The following is a 26,652-nucleotide window of genomic DNA, read 5'->3' on the forward strand; positions in this document are numbered from 1 at the left end:
GGGAAATTTACCAATATGAAAAACCTAGTTTTTCGTATTGGTATTTCCCCTACGGTTGCATACGACTGTTTAAGTCGTATGCAAAGTCGTGTTCCGGAGGGGAAATTACAAAGCAGTCAGATACGACTGCTTTGTAACCCTCCGATGGTGTAACAATTCGTATTAGCGGCACATATATACGGCTGCTAATACGAATTATTTCTAGCAGTCTGCACGGATCAGTCAGATCCGTGCAGGCTGCAGTGTGTAAAAAAAAATAGAAAAATAAATAAATTTAAAAAAAAAACCGGCGTGGGGTCCCCCCCACAGCTGAAACCAGCACCAGGCTGAAGGAGCCGGGGCCGGTAATTAAAAATCAGGGAACCCGACAAATAGGGGTTCCCCGATTTTTAACAACCAGCCCCAGGCTCCAGGTCCGGGGCTGGTTCCCAAAATACGGGGGACAAAATGACTAGGGGTCCCCTGTATTTCAAGAACCAGTCCCAGGCACAACCAGCCAGCAGGGTAATGTCACAGCCGGGGGACACTTATGATATAAGGACCCGCGGCCAAAACATTAACCCTACCGACCAGTCAGCCTGGCCAGGGGCCCTGGGGGAGTGGGGACCCCCCCAATGAAGGGTCCCCCCCCCTCCAGGACTTACCTGACCAGGCTGAAGCCTGGTACTGTCCCCGATGCCCCTGGGCGGTGGGCATCGGGCTGATTATGGTGTAAAAAATAGATTAAACTATTGTTTTTTACTGTGGCACTACAAGTGCCAGCAAGCCTCCCCAGCAAGCTGGGACTTGGAGAACCACAAGTCTCAGCCTGCTGGGCATTAAAGGGCCCGCTGGAACTTGTAGTTCCACAGTTACAAAAATAGTACACAAAACACACTGACACACTTTTAAAATAAAACTTTAATACATACAAAGCCCACACATACTAATACTTACCTATCTTCTTCCCGTAGGTATCCCTGGTCCTGTGTCGTCTTCTGGTCCTCCTGTGTCGTCTTCTGGTCCATGTCGACGTCTTCTGGATCCATGTCGTCCTCGCTGTCGGCGGTCCGGAGTCCGACGAAATCCATGGAGGAAGCTGTGGAAGGAAACCATACTCACCTGTCCCAGCGCGACGTAGTCCAGGTAAGTGTCTTGGCAAAAAAACAAACCGAACACCCCGAAACCAGCCGGACAGGGAGACGCACGGTACTCTGTGTACATCGTGCGGCTCCGCCTCCCGAATGCCGCTATTGGCCGCCGGACCCCACGCCGTTTTTTTTATTTATTTATCTAATTTTTCTATTTTTTTTACACCGCAGCCTGCACGGATCTGACTGATCCGTGCAGGCTAAAACGCAAATAGAACAGGAAAATGGTGTTCTATTTTCCTGTCGTATTTGCGTGGGTGTTTTACACCACTTAGCAGCCGTATTATCAGTACGGCTGCTTAGTAAATCAGGAACCACCATTCTTTTGAATGGTGATTTCTGTCGTATCCTATCGATGGTGTAGGACATTCGTATTTGTAAATACAAATACGAATGTTCCATCTTTAGGAATACGAATTGTTGTATTTTTGGGATTGTAAATCCCGAAAATACAAATTCGTAAAAAAAAGGTGTATTTCTCCCTACGAATACACCTTTTTTCTACGAATCCATTTTGGTAAATGTCCCCCTCAGTATGAGCAGGCAAGAGTCAAACACCAAGGCGTTAACAAAATGGCTACCAGATTCCAGCCAGGGCTTCATGGGAGCCCACATCTATAGATCTATATGGAAGTTCCCATCATAGACGCCCAGGTTAAATTTTTAACATCGGTGTCTATGAAGGAAACATGGGCTTCTTTGGAGCCGTGAACAGCCAATCAGCTGCGGAGTTCCCCAGGAGCCCGTTGATTGGCTGTGGGAGGACCCGATGTATGACATCACCAGGAAAGCCCTCAGTTCAGGGAAGAAGCCGCAAGTGTAACACATGTGTCGGGACAGCGGGATTTTTTGTTTTTACACCTGTGGATGCCTACTTTGGTACATAGAGGATGCGATTTTCACTGGAAGAAATGGTGAATATAATTTCCTTTCACAGGTACTCTAAGAGCCAGGTTCTAATTATAGAAATACAGGGGACCCAAACTCAACCCCCCCCCCCCCTCCCCTGTATTTCTGCAACCAGGACCAGGCTCAATAAGCACGGATCTGACTGATGTGATGGATCCGGGCAGGCTTCAGCAAAATACCCCAGGAAAATTAGTAGGATTTTCCAAGAGGATTTTGGGGACAATTACCGGCCGTATATACCATAGGGCCGGATGGTACATCTGAAATCACCATTTGAATTCCTGGTCAAATCCATTTTTATTTTTTTGATGGTGTGTTCATTCATATTTAAAAATACGAATGTCTATATGCCTTGTATAGAAATACGAACACCCATATACTGGTCTTTGTAAATTCAGAAAATACGACTTTACACCCGTACGGGACTGAATAGCTATGAATACACCTAGCTTTAAGTACTGTTGAGCAAGCGAAGCCACTTCAATGATCACCTTGATTCACTGAAAACATTATTGCTTGGCTCCCATATGGGATAGGCCGATGGGTAATAGAATATAGGGCACTTGTGTATTATCACGGCGCCCGTCGCGACGCATCGCATACCACTAATTAAGGTATACGATGGCATGCGATGGGCCCGATTTGAGGCTTTTCCCGGGATGAGTGTACAATTTTAATATCGCGTCTCATCGCATGCCATTATAATGGCATGCGATGCAACGCGATTTCAATGTTAAATGCCTACCCAGACCAGATTTTTAATTGTATCCCCACCCGGATGGGTAATGACAATGTTAAATGCCCCCCCATTGCTAACGCCACCCCACTATCAACGCCATCCCGAAGCGTGGCGAGCGATGCGAGCCCGCGAGGGGTGGCGGTACGCATCCTCCGACCTTTTCATACCCCCACTATCCATGTCGGCGTGGAGTTGATTTTATATAGTGTGGCGAGCCACCGAGCCCGAAGCGTGGTGAGCGCAGCGAGCCCTGGGCGGGGACGCGCATTACTTAAAAAGTAGTACGGCTCGCTGCGCTCGCCACACTATATAAAATCAACTCCACGCCGACGTGAATAGTGGGGGTATGAAAAGGTCGGAGGACGCGTACTGCCGCCCCTCGCGAGCTCGCTGCGCTTGCCACGCTTCGGGTTGGCGTTGATAGTGGGGTGGCATTAACAATGGGGGGGCATTTTACATTGTGATTACCCATCAGGGTGGGTGTACAATATAAAATCGGATCTGGGTGCCTGTACAATTAAAAATCGGGTATAATCGCGTCTCATCGCATCGCATGCGTTCATATGCCATGGCATGCGATGCGATTTTGTGGTTGTACAATGCCCTGCGATGAAAATCGGGGGCGCCGCGATAATACACAAGTACCTAATATAGGGAGACCTTCCGGGAGAACCGCACAAACAATCATCCAGTGGGGTATGGTATTAGCGCGTTCAGACAGACGCGTGTGTAAGAATAATATAGAACACTAGAATACAATGTCACTGCTATGACAACTGAGGGACTTACCTGAGGTTTGGGTGCTCGATGTCTGGGAACCCGGGACACCATTGGTCTCTGATGGAAGAGAAATTTGTTAGGAAGAAGCTGTATGTACTCTATATACACATATAGGGCCTGTTATCTGGGGCAATTAGCTAGTGCTAACTAGGCAGCTGATTAGGGCTCCAGCATTGGGGGCCACCTAGCACAAGGCCAGCGCTACCTAGGCAACTGCATAGGGCTCAAGCATGGTGGGCCAACTAGTTAAGTTTTTGTTCTTTGTTTTGCAAACCAGGTCACAGCATACCAGATGAATTCCATAGGCAAGCGTAGTTACAGGCAGCAGTATATAAGTAATCACAGCATACCAGATGAATTCCATAGGCAAGCGTAGTTACAGGCAGCAGTATATAGGTAATCACAGCATACCAGATGAATTCCATAGGCAAGCGTAGTTACAGGTAGCAGTATATAAGTAATCACAGCATACCAGATGAATTCCATAGGCAAGCGTAGTTACAGGTAGCAGTATATAAGTAATCACAGCATACCAGATGAATTCCATAGGCAAGCGTAGTTACAGGTAGCAGTATATAAGTAATCACAGCATACCAGATGAATTCCATAGGCAAGCGTAGTTACAGGCAGCAGTATATAGGTAATCACAGCATACCAGATGAATTCCATAGGCAAGCGTAGTTACAGGTAGCAGTATATAAGTAATCACAGCATACCAGATGAATTCCATAGGCAAGTGTAGTTACAGGCAGCAGTATATAGGTAATGACAGCATACCAGATGAATGTCACAGGCAAGTGTAGTTACAGGCAGCAGTATATAAGTAATCACAGCATACCAGATGAATTCCATAGGCAAGTGTAGTTACAGGCAGCAGTATATAGGTAATGACAGCATACCAGATGAATGTCACAGGCAAGCGTAGTTACAGGCAGCAGTATATAGGTAATGACAGCATACCAGATGACTTTCACAGGCAAGCGTAGTTACAGGCAGCAGTATATAGGTAATCACAGCATACCAGATGAATGTCACAGGCAAGTGTAGTTACAGGCAGCAGTATATAGGTAATGACAGCATACCAGATGACTTTCACAGGCAAGTGTAGTTACAGGCAGCAGTATATAGGTAATCACAGCATACCATATGAATTCCACAGGCAAGTGTAGTTACAGGCAGCAGTATATAGGTAATCACAGCATACCAGATGAATTTCACAGGCAAGTGTAGTTACAGGCAGCAGCATACAGGAAATTACAGCATACCAGATAAATTCCACAGGCAAGTGTAGTTACAGGCAGCAGCATACAGGAAATTACAGCATTCCAGATGAATTCCATAGGCAAGTGTAGTTACAGGCAGCAGTATATAGGTAATCACAGTATACCAGATGAATTTCACAGGCAAGCGTAGTTACAGGCAGCAGTATATAGGTAATCACAGCATACCAGATGAATTCCATAAGCAAGCGTAGTTACAGCCAGCAGTATATAGGTAATCACAGCATACCAGATGAATTCCATAGGCAAGTGTAGTTAAAGGCAGCAGTATATAGGTAATCACAGCATACCAGATGAATTCCATAGGCAAGAGTAGTCACAGGCAGCAGTATATAGGTAATCACAGCATACCAGATGAATTTCACAGGCAAGCGTAGTTAAAGGCAGCAGTATATAGGTAATCACAGCATACCAGATGAATTCCATAGGCAAGAGTAGTCACAGGCAGCAGTATATAGGTAATCACAGCATACCAGATGAATTTCACAGGCAAGCGTAGTTACAGGCAGCAGTATATAGGTAATCACAGCATACCAGATGAATTCCATAGGCAAGCGTAGTTACAGGCAGCAGTATATAGGTAATTACAGCATACCAGATGAATTCCATAGGCAAGCGTAGTTACAGGTAGCAGTATATAAGTAATCACAGCATACCAGATGAATTCCATAGGCAAGCGTAGTTACAGGTAGCAGTATATAAGTAATCACAGCATACCAGATGAATTCCATAGGCAAGCGTAGTTACAGGTAGCAGTATATAAGTAATCACAGCATACCAGATGAATTCCATAGGCAAGCGTAGTTACAGGCAGCAGTATATAGGTAATCACAGCATACCAGATGAATTCCATAGGCAAGCGTAGTTACAGGTAGCAGTATATAAGTAATCACAGCATACCAGATGAATTCCATAGGCAAGTGTAGTTACAGGCAGCAGTATATAGGTAATGACAGCATACCAGATGAATGTCACAGGCAAGTGTAGTTACAGGCAGCAGTATATAAGTAATCACAGCATACCAGATGAATTCCATAGGCAAGTGTAGTTACAGGCAGCAGTATATAGGTAATGACAGCATACCAGATGAATGTCACAGGCAAGCGTAGTTACAGGCAGCAGTATATAGGTAATGACAGCATACCAGATGACTTTCACAGGCAAGCGTAGTTACAGGCAGCAGTATATAGGTAATCACAGCATACCAGATGAATGTCACAGGCAAGTGTAGTTACAGGCAGCAGTATATAGGTAATCACAGCATACCAGATGAATGTCACAGGCAAGTGTAGTTACAGGCAGCAGTATATAGGTAATGACAGCATACCAGATGACTTTCACAGGCAAGTGTAGTTACAGGCAGCAGTATATAGGTAATCACAGCATACCATATGAATTCCACAGGCAAGTGTAGTTACAGGCAGCAGTATATAGGTAATCACAGCATACCAGATGAATTTCACAGGCAAGTGTAGTTACAGGCAGCAGTATATAGGTAATCACAGCATACCAGATGAATTTCACAGGCAAGTGTAGTTACAGGCAGCAGCATACAGGAAATTACAGCATACCAGATAAATTCCACAGGCAAGTGTAGTTACAGGCAGCAGCATACAGGAAATTACAGCATTCCAGATGAATTCCATAGGCAAGTGTAGTTACAGGCAGCAGTATATAGGTAATCACAGTATACCAGATGAATTTCACAGGCAAGCGTAGTTACAGGCAGCAGTATATAGGTAATCACAGCAAACCAGATGAATTCCATAAGCAAGCGTAGTTACAGCCAGCAGTATATAGGTAATCACAGCATACCAGATGAATTCCATAGGCAAGAGTAGTCACAGGCAGCAGTATATAGGTAATCACAGCATACCAGATGAATTTCACAGGCAAGCGTAGTTACAGGCAGCAGTATATAGGTAATCACAGCATACCAGATGAATTCCATAGGCAAGCGTAGTTACAGGCAGCAGTATATAGGTAATTACAGCATACCAGATGAATTCCACAGGCAAGCGTAGTTACAGGCAGCAGTATATAGGTAATCACAGCATAGACTCTTGTAAATACTCCATAAATGTTATTCAGAAGGCCTGTGATGTCCACACATTGTATACCAACCCCCCCTATCAGTAGGGTATAGATGCGGCCCATGATCGCCTGATGGGGGATGTTGGTATCTGAGAGGAGAAGCGAGATTTTATACTGGCATCCACGGAGTTCATTTGGTCACATAACTATTTTTTGTTTGATCACTGTCACTATTTGCAGGTCCTTGGTACAGCGATGGGGACCAGGTCTGCACTTCGCATATGACTATATGGGACAATTCGAACAACAATATATTTGGGATTGTAGCTACGCATCGAACCCGGTCCTCTGTGGTTGCTATATCGATGACCTGTTTTTTTGTTTGATCACTGTCACTATTTGCAGGTCCTTGGTACAGCCATGGGGACCAGGTTTGCACTTCGCATATGACTATATGGGACAATTCGAACAACAATATATTTGGGATTGTAGCTTCATGTCGAACAGGGTCCTCTATGGTCACTGTATTGATGTCCTGTTTGTTGTCCTGCACGGTGACACTTCCTCTGTCACTGAGTTTGTTCCGTATATTATTTCTAATACTTATGGTTTATCCTGCACTCACCATCCAGCATGGAGGGAATTACCACAGTGGCAGGCTATAAAACCAGGTGATGTAGCTTCATTCCCTATCCCAGTAACAGCTAAATGATGTCCCCAAAATCCAGCTACATAGAGTTAGACAACATTGTACGTCAAATATTAAGTTTAAAGAACAAGCTGAAGTCTTGACTAAGGAATTCAGGAGCGGCTGGCAAAATTAGTAGAACCAGCTAGAATATCAAGGAAAGTCCATCATTTAATGAACATCTTGGCACCCAGTTTTTTCTAAGGGACCCCAAAATTGAAGTAACACATTAGAACAAAGAACTCTGTTAGGCCAGAAAGTAGTTGAATTCTTTAAATGAAACCATTGGAAATGTACAACTTGTAATCAGGTTAGTAATAAAGTAAAATTGGTTATGGCACCCGTGTCCAAAAATTGTATAATATAGAATCTTTTATTAATTGCAATACTTGTTACAGTACATCATATATTTACTGATATGTCCTTGCCAGACGTATAATGTAAGTCAGTGATGGCTAACCTTGACACTCCAGCTGAGATACACATCCCAGCAAATCTACACCATTTTAGCATGGCCAAATAGCAAAACTGTAGTGGAGCATGCTGGAATGTGTAGTTCAACAACAGCTGGAGTGTCAAGGTTAGCCATCACGGATATAGGTCGTACTACACATCCCCTTAGGGTGATGGAACATAGAAGAAATATCCTAAATGAATGTATGTACCACAGTATACCAAGGCACTACTTACAGAACCACAACAGTGACCCCAGGGGGCTACTAGTGATTGGTTTAGACCAGTGGTAGCCAACCCTAGCCCTCAAGAGCTACCAACAGTTCACATTTTCCAGACAACCTAGCTGCTGCACAGCTGCACTCATTAATCACTGACACATTTTAAAGATACACAGATGGAGCTAATTAGCTCACTTGTGATTCTGTGAGGAGACCTGCAAAACATGCACTGTTGGTAGCTCTCGAGGACTAGGGTTGGCTACCCCTGGTTTAGAGTATGTCCAGGTAACCAATCATGGGGGGGAGGAATCGCTTCAGAAAATGATGCAAACCAGCAGCCACAATCCCTAAAATCTCAGGGATTAAATGAGACCAAAGATCTTGACTTCATATGAATCCCCAGAAGATCTGCCCGCTTGCTTTTTTTTCCTCCTTCTTTCCTGCTGTTCTCCATTGGCCCTAATATTTTGTACTGACATATTTCTTTGAAAATATAGATAAATGAAAGATGAAAATAAAAAATGTTTGAGTGGATGGATTTGTCCTCGCTTCCCCTTGAAGTGTGTACACATACATGCAGTGTGTACACATACATGCTCTCAATGATTTCATTCACCATCTCAATGTCTCTATACCTACAGTATGGACAAGATAATGTACAAAATAGTTTTGGTGAATTTATTAACAATTATATTTTTATTTATATTACTTTTTATTACTATAAATATTTTATTGTTATTTTATTTTATGTTTTTAATTTATTATTATTGTTATTATTTTATTTGTATTTCAAATTTATCTATAAACTCTCACACACATATATACTCAGGGCCGCTGCTACCGTGCACCCCCCTTCCCGCAAACTACACCGCTGCTACCGTGCACCCCCCTTCCCGCACACTACACCGCTGCTACCGTGCACCCCCCTTCCCGCACACTACACCGCTGCTACTCTGCACCCCCCTTTCCGCACACTACACCACTGCTACCCTGCACCCCCGCTCCCGCACACTACACCACTGCTACCCTGCACCCCCCTTCCCGCAAACTACACCGCTGCTACTCTGCACCCCCCTTTCCGCACACTACACCACTGCTACCCTGCACCCCCCTTTCCGCAAACTACACCACTGCTACCCTGCACCCCCCTTCCCGCAAACTACACCACTGCTACTCTGCACCCCCCTTTCCGCACACTACACCACTGCTACCCTGCACCCCCGCTCCCGCACACTACACAACTGCTACCCTGCACCCCCCTTCCCGCAAACTACACCGCTGCTACTCTGCACCCCCCTTCCCGCACACTACACCACTGCTACCCTGCACCCCCCTTCCCGCACACTACACCACTGCTACCCTGCACCCCCCTTTCCGCAAACTACACCACTGCTACCCTGCACCCCCATTCCCGCAAACTACACCGCTGCTACTCTGCACCCCCCTTCCTGCACACTACACCACTGCTACCCTGCACCCCCCTTCCCGCACACTACACCACTACTACCCTGCACCCCCCTTCCCGCAAACTAAACCACTGCTACCCTGCACCCCCCTTCCCGCACACTACACCACTGCTACCCTGCACCCCCCTTCCCGCAAACTACACTGCTGCTACTCTGCACCCCCCTTCCCGCACACTACACCACTGCTACTTCACCCTACACCCCACAGAGTACAGCACTGCTACCCTGCACCCCCCTCCCGCACACTACACCACTGCTACCCTGCACCCCCCCTCCCGCACACTACACCACTGCTACCATGCACCCCCCTTCCCGCATACTGAACCACAGCTATCCTTCACCCTACTCCCTGCAGAGTACACCACTGCTATTTTGCACCCCCCTTCCCGCAAACTACACCGCTGCTACTCTGCACCCCACTTCCCGCACTCTACACCACTGCTACCCTTCACCCTACTCCCCGCAGAGTACACCACTGCTACCCTGCACCCTACTTCCCGCAGAGTACACCACTGCTACCCTGCACCCCCCCTCCCGCACACTACACCACTGCTACCATGCACCCCCCTTCCCGCATACTGAACCACGGCTATCCTTCACCCTACTCCCTGCAGAGTACACCACTGCTACCTTGAACCCCTTCCCGCAAAGTACACCGCTGCTACTCTGCACCCCACTTCCCGCACTCTACACCACTGCTACCCTTCACCCTACTCCCCACAGAGTACACCACTGCTACCCTGCACACTACACCACTGCTACCATGCACCCCCCTTCCCGCATACTGCACCACGGCTATCCTTCACCCTACTCCCCGCAGAGTACACCACTGCTACCTTGCGTCCCCTTTCCCACACACTACACTGCTGCTACCCTGTCCCCCCCTTCCTGCACACTACACCGCTGCGCCCCTGCAACCTACTACTCGCACAGTACACCACTGCTACCCTGCACCCCCTTTCCCACACACTACACTGCTGCTACCCTGTCCCCCCCTTCCCACACACTACACCGCTGTTACCCTGCACCCCTATTCACGCACTCTACACCACTCCTACCATGTACACTATACTGCTGCTACCCTGCACCCCCCTTCCCACATACTACACCGCTGCTACCCTGCACCCCCCTCCTTCCCACAGATGACACATCACTGCTACCCTGCCTACACTACCCCCTGTCACCACCTCCCTCCTCAGCACACATTTACATGTCACTACCTCCCTCCTCAGCACACATTTACATGTCACCCCCTCCGTCCTCAGCACACATTTACATGTCACCCCCTCCCTCCCCAGCACACATTTACATGTCACCCCCTCCCTCCCCAGCACACATTTACATGTCACCCCCTCCCTCCCCAGCACACATTTACATGTCACCCCCTCCCTCCCCAGCACACATTTACATGTCACCCCCTCCCTCCCCAGCACACATTTACATGTCACCCCCTCCCTCCCCAGCACACATTTACATGTCACCCCCTCCCACCCCAGCACACATTTACATGTCACCACCTCCCTCCCCAGCACACATTTACATGTCACCCCTCCCTCCCCAGCACACATTTACATGTCACCACCTCCCTCCTCAGCACACATTTACATGTTACCACCTCACTCCTCAGCATACATTTACATGTCACCCCCTCCCTCCCCAGCACACATTTACATGTCACTCCACCAGCACACATTTACATGTTACCACCTCAGTCCTCAGCACACATTTACATGTCACCCCCTCCCTCCCCAGCACACATTTACATGTCACCCCCTCCCTCCCCAGCACACATTTACATGTCACCCCCTCCCTCCCCAGCACACATTTACATGTCACTCCACCAGCACACATTTACATGTTACCACCTCCCTCCTCAGCACACATTTACATGTCACCACCTCACTCCTCAGCACACATTTACATGTCACCCCCTCCCTCCTCAGCACACATTTACATGTCACCCCCTCCCTCCTCAGCACACATTTACATGTCACCACCTCACTCCTCAGCACACATTTACATGTCACCCCCTCCCTCCTCAGCACACATTTACATGTCACCACCTCCCTCCCCAGCACACATTTACATGTCACCCCTCCCTCCCCAGCACACATTTACATGTCACCACCTCACTCCCCAGCACACATTTACATGTCACCACCTCCCTCCCCAGCTCACATTTACATGTCACCCCCTCCCTCCCCAGCACATTTACATGTCACCCCCTCCCTCCCCAGCACACATTTACATGTTACCACCTCACTCCTCAGCACACATTTACATGTCACCCCCTCCCTCCTCAGCACACATTTACATGTCACCACCTCCCTCCCCAGCACACATTTACATGTCACCCCTCCCTCCCCAGCACACATTTACATGTCACCCCCTCCCTCCCCAGCACACATTTACATGTCACCACCTCCCTCCCCAGCACACATTTACATGTCACCACCTCCCTCCCCAGCACACATTTACATGTCACCACCTCCCTCCTCAGCACACATTTACATGTCACCCCCTCCCTCCTCAGCACACATTTACATGTCACCACCTCCCTCCTCAGCACACATTTACATGTCACCCCCTCCCTCCCCAGCACATTTACATGTCACCACCTCCCTCCCCAGCACACATTTACATGTCACCACCTCACTCCTCAGCACACATTTACATGTCACCCCCTCCCACCCCAGCACACATTTACATGTCACCACCTCCCTCCTCAGCACACATTTACATGTCACCCCTCCCACCCCAGCACATTTACATGTCACCACCTCCCTCCCCAGCACACATTTACATGTCACCACCTCCCTCCCCAGCACACATTTACATGTTACCACCTCAGTCCTCAGCACACATTCACATGTCACCACCTCCCTCCTCAGCACACATTTACATGTCACCACCTCCCTCCCCAGCACACATTTACATGTTACCACCTCCCTCCCCAGCACACATTTACATGTCACCACCTCCCTCCTCAGCACACATTTACATGTCACCACCTTCCTCCCCAGCACACATTTACATGTTACCACCTCAGTCCTCAGCACACATTCACATGTCACCCCTGCTTCCTCCACAGCACACATTTTCATTTCATTCCCCCAGCACACATTTACATGTCACCTTTCCTCCCTAGCACACAGTTATATGTCACCACCTCTTCCCAGCATACATTTACATGTCACCTTCCTCCCTAGTCCTACTGTACTACTGTCCTACTCCCTACTGTATAACATACCTGACACTATAGGGCTGCTCCTCTCAATGTGCCTGCTGGCTCCTCAGTACATGTGTGAAGTTCTAAAAGAAAGAAGGAGGGGCGGTGCTGCTGCCTGTCTGTCATTTACCTGACAGTAGCGGTGGGGAGGAGGAGGGAATGGCAGGAAGGGCAGTGACACCAGGAGCTCCAGCTGTCAGCGCTGCTTCCTGTCTCTCTCACACACACACACACACCACAGCAGATAAGGTGCAGAGTGGGGAGATCATCCTCTGTGGAGCAGCTTGCACCGGCCCTGTGTATATACTGTATACCAGGAGTGGCCAAACCTGTCCTCAAGATCTACCAACGGTGCATGTTTTCCAGGCAACCTGTGGATCTATAGTAGGAATGAATGCAGCATGTTTTAAAATGTGACCGTTAGTAATGACTACAGCTGTGCACCAGCTACAGTACGTGATCTGGGGAATGTGACAGTTAGTAATGACTACAGCTGTGCACCAGCTACAGTACGTGATCTGGGGAATGTGACAGTTAGTAATGACTACAGCTGTGCACCAGCTACAGTACGTGATCTGGGGAATGTGACAGTTAGTAATGACTACAGCTGTGCACCAGCTACAGTACGTGATCTGGGGAATGTGACAGTTAGTAATGACTACACCTGTGCACCAGCTACAGTACGTGATCTGGGGAATGTGACAGTTAGTACCAGACTACAGCTTTGCACCAGCTACAGTACGTGATCTGGGGAATGTGACAGTTAGTACCAGACTACACCTGTGCACCAGCTACAGTACGTGATCTGGGGAATGTGACAGTTAGTAATGACTACAGCTGTGCACCAGCTACAGTACGTGATCTGGGGAATGTGACAGTTAGTAATGACTACAGCTGTGCACCAGCTACAGTACGTGATCTGGGGAATGTGACAGTTAGTAATGACTACAGCTGTGCACCAGCTACAGTACGTGATCTGGGGAATGTGACAGTTAGTAATGACTACACCTGTGCACCAGCTACAGTACGTGATCTGGGGAATGTGACAGTTAGTACCAGACTACAGCTTTGCACCAGCTACAGTACGTGATCTGGGGAATGTGACAGTTAGTACCAGACTACACCTGTGCACCAGCTACAGTACGTGATCTGGGGAATGTGACAGTTAGTAATGACTACAGCTGTGCACCAGCTACAGTACGTGATCTGGGGAATGTGACAGTTAGTAATGACTACAGCTGTGCACCAGCTACAGTACGTGATCTGGGGAATGTGACAGTTAGTAATGACTACAGCTGTGCACCAGCTACAGTACGTGATCTGGGGAATGTGACAGTAATGACTACACCTGTGCACCAGCTACAGTACGTGATCTGGGGAATGTGACAGTTAGTAATGACTACAGCTGTGCACCAGCTACAGTACGTGATCTGGGGAATGTGACAGTTAGTAATGACTACACCTGTGCACCAGCTACAGTACGTGATCTGAGGAATGTGACAGTTAGTACCAGACTACACCTGTGCACCAGCTACAGTACGTGATCTGGGGAATGTGACAGTTAGTAATGACTACAGCTGTGCACCAGCTACAGTACGTGATCTGGGGAATGTGACAGTTAGTAATGACTACAGCTGTGCACCAGCTACAGTACGTGATCTGGGGAATGTGACAGTTAGTACCAGACTACACCTGTGCACCAGCTACAGTACGTGATCTGGGGAATGTGACAGTTAGTACCAGACTACACCTGTGCACCAGCTACAGTACGTGATCTGGGGAATGTGACAGTTAGTAATGACTACAGCTGTGCACCAGCTACAGTACGTGATCTGGGGAATGTGACAGTTGGTACCAGACTACACCTGTGCACCAGCTACAGTACGTGATCTGGGGAATGTGACAGTTAGTAATGACTACACCTGTGCACCAGCTACAGTACGTGATCTGGGGAATGTGACAGTTAGTACCAGAGTACACCTGTGCACCAGCTACAGTACGTGATCTGGGGAATGTGACAGTTAGTAATGACTACAGCTGTGCACCAGCTACAGTACGTGATCTGGGGAATGTGACAGTTAGTACCAGACTACACCTGTGCACCAGCTACAGTACGTGATCTGGGGAATGTGACAGTTAGTACCAGACTACACCTGTGCACCAGCTACAGTACGTGATCTGGGGAATGTGACAGTTAGTAATGACTACACCTGTGCACCAGCTACAGTACGTGATCTGGGGAATGTGACAGTTAGTACCAGAGTACACCTGTGCACCAGCTAGGTAACATGGAAAACGTGGACCGTTGGTAGATCTCGAGAACCGGTTTGGCCACCCCTTCTGTATACTATATAAATATATGTAGAAAACCCATTTTGAGGCAACGGTGCTGCAACTTATGTTACAGCTGGTGCCCTAATCGGATTGGTTTCTGAAATACCATTTGTTACTGCTCCCTCCATCTGTCATATAAACCCAATAGACTTTTCCCATTCCTTTGCACTCTAGAGGTTAATGATGATCATCTATCTATCGATCTATCTATCTATCCATCTATAGGTCCATACACACTGGGCAACTATGCCAGGGTTGCCAACTCTCCCGGAATGGCCGGGAGTCTCCCAAAAATCGGGACCCCCTCCCGGCCCCCAGGAAGGGTGGGCAACCCTCCCGGATTCAGTGGGGACCCCCCCTGCGCCCCGGATCGCGGCATTAAAATGCCGCAATCCTCGGGTCTCAGAGGAGGGGGCGGGGCTAATATGACACAATCGCATCATTTTAGCCCCGCCCCCTCCACGGAGATCCGTAAATTCAGCAGTTTGCCATTGTGGGGGTGGGGCTTCGTGACGTCACACTTAAGCCCCGCCCCCTGAGCGGCTGCTGGAACTCTCCTCTCCGGGCTTCTCCCGGAGAGGAGAAATATAAAGTCGGCAACCCTGAACTATGCCCAGCGTATATGGGCAGCGATGATCACGTTTATCGCTGGGGAGAAAGCCGCTCATTGCATACACACTGAGCCGCTTTCCCCCTGCCCAGCGCTGTCAGTGGGGGGCGGAGGGCTTTGTATAGCGCAGAGCTATGCAAAGCCATCCTCAAAGCCGCTCATCTGCTGGTATTACCAGCAGATGAACGGCTTTCGCGGCAGTGATGCGGGAGCGCGAAGCAGCTCTCACCGCTTATCGCCGGGCAATACACACTCAAACGTGCTGTTCAGCTTACAGTCTACCAGTGTGTATGGCCCTTATGTCTAGTGCCTGATTGTGTGTCTCCAAAACAATGCCATCTGTTGGCAGCGAGTGAAAATACATCTTACACATGCACAAACACTGAGGCAATCACAAGGCATTTATTTAATTTAGGTACAGTTTCTTATGTAGTAGACAGTAAGGAATCAGACTAGACTTCGAAGCATTGCTTTGAGCGGGCTTACTAGTTAACATATATTGTTTTATTGTACTTTGTTTGCAAAGTACTAACGCTCCATACGCACATATACGGTACATATTAGGGTTACCCACCTCATGGCGCCCATGTTTCCAACCACCACACAGGGTAAATAATGTTTGGTATCAATCAGGGTTGTCTACCCTCCTGGAATGGCCGGGAGGCTCCCAGAACTTGGGCCCTCTGGAAAGGTGGGCCAGCCTCCTACACAGCCTCTGCCAAGAAGCACAGGTCAGGTGACAATGGGAGGTGTTCTATAAACATGGAGGTGGAGCTTTGCTTTAACCTGTTAGTACCTATACTTTTGTGTTACCCTCTAATCACGGTCCTCAAGGCACACCAACAGTGCAGGTTTTGTAGATATCCAGGCTTGAGCACAGGTGACTCAATTAGTACCTGAGTGATTCTGATTAAACCATCTGTGCTGAAGCCTGGATATCACTAAAACCTGCACTGTTAGTGTGCCTTGAGGACCGTGGTTGGGAATGCCTGCTCTAACCCATAGTCACGATTACAGTGTCCCCCAGATAGGATGCAAGAGGAATAGCGGTTTAAAAATTACCTGTAAAATTTGGGTGCTGCTCGTTTTGTGGATTACGGGGGGCGGTGAGAGATGAGGGACAGAACCCATGTCTGATGTAGGTGGTGATTTTGTGGCTGAGATCTTCTGAAGGATGGCCGGCATCTGATGCAAGTCCTCACTCTCCTCTTCAGCTTCCTCTTCAGATTTCGCTGCCTTCTCCTCACTTACATCTTTTGCATCATCCATATGGGGAATACGCTCAACAGGCAGAGTCTCCTCCGTGATCTAAATCCAACAAATGTAACCCCACATGTACTACGCCACTGCCTCAGCGCACATCTACATAATAACCCCACGTGTACTACGCCACTGCCTCCGCGCACATCTCACATAAACCTACATGTACTACACCACAGCCTCAGCACACATCTCACATAAACCTACATGTACTACACCACAGCCTCAGCGCACATCTCACATAACCCTACATGTACTACGGCACAGCCTCAGCGCACATCTCACATAAACCTACATGTACTACGCCACTGCCTCAGCGCACATCTCACATAATAACCCTACGTGTACTACGCCACTGCCTCAGCGCACATCTCACATAATAACCCTACGTGTACTACACCACAGCCTCAGCGCACAATTCACATAAACCTACATGTACTACGCCACAGCCTCAGCGCACATCTCACATAATAACCCTACGTGTACTACGGCACAGCCTCAGCGCACATCTCACATAAACCTACATGTACTACGCCACTGCCTCAGCGCACATCTCACATAACCCTACGTGTACTACACCACAGCCTCCGCGCACATCTCACATAAACCTACATGTACTACGCCACTGCCTCAGCACACATCTCACATAAACCTACATGTACTACGCCACTGCCTCAGCACACATCTCACATAATAACCCCACGTGTACTACGCCACAGCCTCAGCGCACATCTCACATAAACCTACATGTACTACGCCACAGCCTCAGCGCACATCTCACATAATAACCCCACGTGTACTACGCCACAGCCTCCGCGCACATCTCACATAATAACCCTATGTGTACTACACCACAGCGCACATCTCACATAACCCTACATGTACTACACCACAGCCTCAGCGCACATCTCACATAACCCCACGTGTACTACACCACAGCCTCAGCGCACATCTCACATAACCCCACGTGTACTACACCACAGCCTCAGCGCACATCTCACATAATAACCCCACGTGTACTACGCCACTGCCTCAGCGCACATCTCACATAGACCTACATGTACTACGCCACAGCCTCAGCGCACATCTCACATAACCCTACATGTACTACGCCACTGCCTCAGCGCACATCTCACATAATAACCCTACATGTACTACGCCACTGCCTCAGCGCACATCTCACATAACCCTACGTGTACTACGCCACTGCCTCAGCGCACATCTCACATAATAACCCTACGTGTACTACGGCACAGCCTCAGCGCACATCTCATATAAACCTACATGTACTACGCCACTGCCTCAGCGCACATCTCACATAAACCTACATGTACTACACCACAGCCTCCGCGCACATCTCACATAATCCTACATGTCCTACACCACAGCCTCAGCGCACATCTCACATAATAACCCTACGTGTACTACGCCACTGCTTCAGCGCACATCTCACATAATAACCCCACGTGTACTACACCACTGCCTCAGCGCTTATCTCACATAAACCTACATGTACTACGCCACTGCCTCAGCACACATCTCACATAATAACCCCACGTGTACTACGCCACAGCCTCAGCGCACAATTCACATAATAACCCTATGTGTACTACACCACAGCGCACATCTCACATAAACCTACATGTACTACACCACAGCCTCAGCGCACATCTCACATAATAACCCCACGTGTACTACGCCACTGCCTCAGCGCACATCTCACATAGACCTACATGTACTACGCCACAGCCTCAGCGCACATCTCACATAACCCTACATGTACTACGCCACTGCCTCAGCGCACATCTCACATAATAACCCTACATGTACTACGCCACTGCCTCAGCGCACATCTCACATAACCCTACGTGTACTACGCCACTGCCTCAGCGCACATCTCCCATAATAACCCCACGTGTACTACACCACAGCCTCAGCGCACATCTCACATAAACCTACATGTACTACGCCACTGCCTCAGCGCACATCTTACATAATAACCCTACGTGTACTACGCCACTGCCTCAGCGCACATCTCACATAAACCTACATGTACTACACCACAGCCTCAGCGCACATCTCACATAATAACCCTACGTGTCCTACACCACAGCCTCCGCGCACATCTCACATAAACCTACATGTACTACGCCACTGCCTCAGCGCACATCTCACATAATAACCCTACGTGTACTACGCCACTGCCTCAGCGCACATCTCACATAAACCTACATGTACTACGCCACTGCCTCAGCACACATCTCACATAAACCTACATGTACTACACCACAGCCTCAGCGCACATCTCACATGAACCTACATGTACTACACAACTGCCTCAGCGCACATCTCACATAACCCCACGTGTACTACGCCACTGCCTCAGCGCACATCTCACATAACCCCACGTGTACTACACCACAGCCTCAGCGCACATCTAACATAATAACCCTACATGTACTACGCCACAGCCTCAGCGCACATCTCACATAAACCTACATGTACTACACCACTGCCTCAGCGCACATCTCACATAACCCCACGTGTACTACACCACAGCCTCAACGCACATCTCACATAATAACCCTACGTGTACTACGCCACAGCCTCAGCGCACATCTCACATAATAACCCCACGTATCCTACACCACAACCTCCGCGCACATCTCACATAACCCCACGTGTACTACGCCACTGCCTCTGCGCACATCTCACATAATAACCCTACGTGTACTACACCACAGCCTCAGCGCACATCTCACATAATCCTACATGTACTACACCACAGCCTCCGCGCACATCTCACATAATAACCCCACGTGTACTACGCCACAGCGCACATCTCACATAAACCTACATGTACTACACCACAGCCTCAGCGCACATCTCACATAAACCTACATGTACTACACCACAGCCTCCGCGCACATCTCCCATAATAATCCAACGTGTACTACGCCACAGCCTCAGCACACATCTCACATAATAACCCTATGTGTACTACGCCACAACCTCAGCACACATCTCACATAATAACCCTATGTGTACTACACCACAGCCTCAGTGCACATCTCACATAAACCTACATGTACTACGCCACTGCCTCAGCGCACATCTCACATAACCCTACATGTACTACACCACTGCCTCAGCGCACATCTCACATAACCCTACATGTACTGTACTACACCACTGCCTCAGCGCACATCTCACATAAACCTACATGTACTACACCACTGCCTCAGCGCACATCTCACATAATAACCCCACGTGTACTACACCACAGCCTCAGCGCACATCTCACATAATAACCCTATGTGTACTACACCACAGCCTCAGCGCACATCTCACATAATAACCCTATGTGTACTACACCACAGCCTCAGCGCACATCTCACATAATAACCCTATGTGTACTACACCACAGCCTCAGCGCACATCTCACATAATAACCCTACGTGTACTACACCACAGCCTCAGCGCACATCTCACATAATAACCCTACGTGTACTACACCACAGCCTCAGCGCACATCTCACATAATAACCCCACGTGTACTACACCACAGCCTCAGCGCACATCTCACATAATCCTACATGTACTACACCACTGCCTCAGCGCACATTTCACATAATCCTACATGTACTACACCACTGCCTCAGTGCACATCTCACATAATAACCCCACGTGTATCCGGAGGCAGTGGTGTAGTACACGTGGGGTTATTATGTGAGATGTGCGCAGAGGCAGTGGCGTAGTACACGTGGGGTTATGTGAGATGTGCGCTAAGCTGTGGTGTAGGACACGTAGGGTTATTATGTGAGATGTGCGCGGAGGCTGTGGTGTAGTACACGTGGGGTTATTATGTGAGATGTGCGCGGAGGCAGTGGCGTAGGACACGTAGGGTTATTATGTGAGATGTGCGCTGAGGCTGTGGTGTAGTACACGTGGGGTTATGTGAGATGTGCGCAGAGGCTGTGGTGTAGTACATGTAGGGTTATTATGTGAGATGTGCGCTGAGGCTGTGGTGTAGTACACGTGGGGTTATTATGTGAGATGTGCGCTGAGGCAGTGGTGTAGTACACGTGGGGTTATGTGAGATGTGCGCTGAGGCTGTGGTGTAGTACACGTGGGGTTATTATGTGAGATGTGCGCTGAGGCTGTGGTGTAGTACATGTAGGGTTATTATGTGAGATGTGCGCTGAGGCTGTGGTGTAGTACATGTAGGATTATGTGAGATGTGCCCTGAGGCAGTGGTGTAGGACACGTAGGGTTATGTGAGATGTGCGGTGAGGCTGTGGTGTAGTACACGTGGGGTTATTATGTGAGATGTGCGCTGAGGCTGTGGTGTAGTACATGTAGGGTTATTATGTGAGATGTGCGCTGAGGCTGTGGTGTAGTACATGTAGGGTTATTATGTGAGATGTGCGCTGAGGCTGTGGTGTAGTACACGTGGGGTTATTATGTGAGATGTGCGCTGAGGCTGTGGTGTAGTACATGTAGGGTTATTATGTGAGATGTGCACTGAGGCTGTGGTGTAGGACACGTAGGGTTATTATGTGAGATGTGCGCTGAGGCTGTGGTGTAGTACACGTGGGGTTATGTGAGATGTGCGCTGAGGCAGTGACGTAGTACACGTAGGGTTATTATGTGAGATGTGCGCGGAGGTTGTGGTGTAGTACACGTAGGGTTATTATGTGAGATGTGCGCAGAGGCTGTGGTGTAGTACACGTGGGGTTATTATGGGAGATGTGCGCGGAGGTTGTGGTGTAGTACACGTAGGGTTATTATGTGAGATGTGTGCGGTGGCTGTGGTGTAGGACACGTAGGGTTATGTGAGATGTGCGCGGAGGCTGTGGTGTAGTACACATAGGGTTATGTGAGATGTGCGCTGAGGCTGTGGTGTAGTACACGTGGGGTTATTATGTGAGATGTGCGCTGAGGCTGTGGTGTAGGACACGTAGGGTTATTATGGGAGTTGTGCGCTGAGGCAGTGGCGTAGTACACTCAGCATTAATATGGGAGATGTGCGCTATGTACTAGGCCATAGCCTCAGCGCACAGATCACACACACCTGATTATGTACTCACCATAGGATGCACCTTGTTCAGCACTGGCTCACGTTTCTCTGGTATTGCCATAGGCCATATCCGCTGGAGAACAGCAGAGTTTGCTACAGTCCCAACAGATAAATAGTGGGCCTGAAATTACAGAATATTTCATATGCACAGTACAGGTCCTGCTCCATCCATCACACACAATTACAGTATCGTCATCAGGCTTACGGCCTAAGTATTCAAATGTTGCTCATATAGAGACCGATTTTTTACACAGTTACTGCAAAATGATTTAGAGTGCCGCACATACCGCCGAATATACTTATTTATCAGTGAAGCAACTGATTCGGAGGCGGTGTCGGGCAACCATGAGATATACATATCAAAAACTCTGTCTCTTTCTTTTAAGATCAAGCTTTCTTTTTATGCTGCGGTGCCATCCCTTGACGCACATGGTGTGGCCGCCGAGTCCCTGTACCCCATAACTCCTCATGTCACAGATGTCTGCTCTCTGTACCCCATAACTCCTCATGGGGCCAATGTCCGCTCTCTGTACCCCATAATTCGTCATGGGGCCAGTGTCGCTCCCTATACCCCATAACTCCTCAATGGACCAATCTCTGCTCCCTGTACCCCATAACTCCTCATGGGGCAGATGTCTGCTCCCTGTACCCCCATAACTCCACATGGGGCAGATGTCTGCTCCCTGTACCCCATAACTCCTCATGGGGCCAACGTCTGCTCCCTGTACCCCATAACTCCTCATGGAGCAGATGTTGTCTCCACCAGATCCTGCAGATGTATTTCATCTAGCTCTACTTGATCCCTTCTGCGTTCTCTACACCAGATCCCTGCAGATGTATTTCATCTAGCTCTACATGATCCTTTCTGATTTCTCTATACCAGATCCCTACAGATGTATCTCATCTACTGTAGCTCTACGTGATCCCTTCTGCATTCTCTACACCAGATCCCTGCAGATGTATCTCATCTAGCTCTACGTGATCCATTCTACATTATCTACACCAGATCCCTGCAGATGTATCTCATCTAGCTCTACATGATCCTTTCTGCGTTCTCTATACCAGATCCCTGCAAATGTATCTCATCTAGCTCTATGTGATCCCTTCTGCATTCTCTACACCAGATCCCTGCAGATGTATCTCATCTAGCTCTACGTAATCCCTTCTGCATTCTCTACACCAGATCCCTACAGATGTATCTCATCTAGCTCTACGTGATCCTTTCTCCATTCTCTACACCAGATCCCTGCAGATGTATCTCATCTAGCTCTACGTGATCCTTTCTCCATTCTTTACACCAGATCCCTGCAGATGTATCTCATCTAGCTCTACGTGATCCCTTCTGCATTCTCTACACCAGATCCCTGCAGATGTATCTCATCTAGCTCTACGTGATCCCTTCTGCCTTCTCTACACCAGATCCCTGCAGATGTATCTCATCTAGCTCTACGTGATCCTTTCTGCCTTCTCTACACCAGATCCTGCAGATGTATCTCATCTAGCTCTACATAATCCCTTCTGCATTCTGTACACCAGATCCCTGCAGATGTATCTCATCTAGCTCTACATAATCCTTTCTGCATTCTCTATACCAGATCCTGCAGATGTATCTCATCTAGCTCTATGTGATCCCTTCTGCCTTCTCTACACCAGATCCCTGCAGATGTATCTCATCTAGCTCTATGTGATCCCTTCTGCATTCTCTACACCAGAACCCTGCAGATGTATCTCATCTAGCTCTACATAATCCTTTCTGCATTCTCTATACCAGATCCTGCAGATGTATCTCATCTAGCTCTACGTGATCCCTTCTGCATTCTCTATACCAGATCCCTGCAAATGTATCTCATCTAGCTCTATGTGATCCCTTCTGCATTCTCTACACCAGATCCCTGCAGATGTATCTCATCTAGCTCTACGTAATCCCTTCTGCATTCTCTACACCAGATCCCTACAGATGTATCTCATCTAGCTCTACGTGATCCTTTCTCCATTCTCTACACCAGATCCCTGCAGATGTATCTCATCTAGCTCTACGTGATCCTTTCTCCATTCTCTACACCAGATCCCTGCAGATGTATCTCATCTAGCTCTACGTGATCCCTTCTGCATTCTCTACACCAGATCCCTGCAGATGTATCTCATCTAGCTCTACGTGATCCTTTCTGCCTTCTCTACACCAGATCCTGCAGATGTATCTCATCTAGCTCTACATAATCCCTTCTGCATTCTGTACACCAGATCCCTGCAGATGTATCTCATCTAGCTCTACATAATCCTTTCTGCATTCTCTATACCAGATCCTGCAGATGTATCTCATCTAGCTCTATGTGATCCCTTCTGCCTTCTCTACACCAGATCCCTGCAGATGTATCTCATCTAGCTCTATGTGATCCCTTCTGCATTCTCTACACCAGAACCCTGCAGATGTATCTCATCTAGCTCTATGTGATCCTTTCTGCAATCTCTACACCAGATCCCTGCAGATTTATCTCATCTAGCTCTACATAATCCTTTCTGCATTCTCTATACCAGATCCTGCAGATGTATCTCATCTAGCTCTACGTGATCCCTTCTGCATTCTCTATACCAGATCCTGCAGATGTATCTCATCTAGCTCTACGTGATCCTTTCTCCATTCTCTACACCAGATCCCTGCAGATGTATCTCATCTAGCTCTACGTGATCCTTTCTCCATTCTCTACACCAGATCCCTGCAGATGTATCTCATCTAGCTCTATGTGATCCCTTCTGCAATTTCTACACCAGATCCCTGCAGATGTATTTCATCTAGCTCTACGTGATCCTTTCTCCATTCTCTACACCAGATCCCTGCAGATGTATCTCATCTAGCTGAACATGATCCTTTCTGCCTTCTCTACACCAGATCCTGCAGATGTATCTCATCTAGCTCTACATAATCCTTTCTGCATTCTCTATACCAGATCCTGCAGATGTATCTCATCTAGCTCTATGTGATCCCTTCTGCCTTCTCTACACCAGATCCCTGCAGATGTATCTCATCTAGCTCTATGTGATCCCTTCTGCATTCTCTACACCAGATCCCTGCAGATGTATTTCATCTAGCTCTACGTGATCCTTTCTCCATTCTCTACACCAGATCCCTGCAGATGTATTTCATCTAGCTCTACGTGATCCTTTCTCCATTCTCTACACCAGATCCCTGCAGATGTATCTCATCTAGCTCTACGTGATCCCTTCTGCATTCTCTACACCAGATCCCTGCAGATGTATCTCATCTAGCTCTACGTGATCCCTTCTGCATTCTCTACACCAGATCCCCGCAGATTTATCTCATCTAGCTCTACATAATCCTTTTTGCATTCTCTATACCAGATCCCTGCAGATGTATTTCATCTAGCTCTACGTGATCCTTTCTCCATTCTCTACACCAGATCCCTGCAGATGTATCTCATCTAGCTCTATGTGATCCCTTCTGCATTCTCTACACCAGATCCCTGCAGATGTATCTCATCTAGCTCTATGTGATCCCTTCTGCATTCTCTACACCAGATCCCTGCAGATGTATTTCATCTAGCTCTACGTGATCCTTTCTCCATTCTCTACACCAGATCCCTGCAGATGTATCTCATCTAGCTGTACATGATCCTTTCTGCATTCTCTACACCAGATCCCTGCAGATGTATCTCATCTAGCTCTACGTGATCCCTTCTGCATTCTCTATACCAGATCCTGCAGATGTATCTCATCTAGCTCTACTTGATCCCTTCTGCGTTCTCTACACCAGATCCCTGCAGATGTATCTCATCTAGCTCTACGTGATCCCTTCTGCATTCTGTACACCAGATCCCTGCAGATGTATCTCATCTAGCTCTACGTGATCCTTTCTCCATTCTCTACACCAGATCCCTGCAAATGTATCTCATCTAACTCTACGTGATCCTTTCTCCATTCTCTACACCAGATCCCTGCAGATGTATCTCATCTAGCTCTACGTGATCCCTTCTGCAATTTCTACACCAGATCCGTGCAGATGTATATCATCTAGCTCTACGTAATCCCTTCTGCATTCTGTACACCAGATCCCTGCAGATGTATCTCATCTAGCTGTACATGATCCTTTCTGCATTCTCTATACCAGATCCGTGCAGATGTATCTCATCTAGCTCTATGTGATCCCTTCTGCATTCTGTACACCAGATCCCTGCAGATGTATCTCATCTAGCTGTACATGATCCTTTCTGCATTCTCTACACCAGATCCCTACAGATGTATATCATCTAGCTCTACATGATCCCTTCTGCATTCTCTACAGCAGATCCCTGCAGATGTATCTCATCTAGCTGTACATGATCCTTTCTGCATTCTCTATACCAGATCCGTGCAGATGTATCTCATCTAGCTCTATGTGATCCCTTCTGCATTCTGTACACCAGATCCCTGCAGATGTATCTCAT

The 26,652-nt window shown here is 48.0% G+C and overlaps 1 protein-coding gene across 1 annotated transcript in view; it reads right to left on the reverse strand.

Moving 5' to 3' along the window:
- Positions 1–26,652, reverse strand: part of WDR97 (WD repeat domain 97) — a 305,848-nt gene that overhangs the window by 66,183 nt on the left and 213,013 nt on the right. Inside the window, exons 15-17 of the mRNA XM_083145263.1 lie at positions 22,224–22,334; positions 16,936–17,181; positions 3,568–3,615 (exon numbers count right to left, since the gene is read on the reverse strand). Of these exons, the coding sequence (XP_083001389.1) occupies positions 3,568–3,615; positions 16,936–17,181; positions 22,224–22,334 (405 nt within the window). The remainder of the gene's footprint in view (positions 1–3,567; positions 3,616–16,935; positions 17,182–22,223; positions 22,335–26,652) is intronic.

Source organism: Crinia signifera, chromosome 5 (assembly GCF_055691185.1).
Source record: "Crinia signifera chromosome 5, ASM5569118v1, whole genome shotgun sequence".
NCBI classification, from domain to species: Eukaryota; Metazoa; Chordata; class Amphibia; order Anura; family Myobatrachidae; genus Crinia; species Crinia signifera.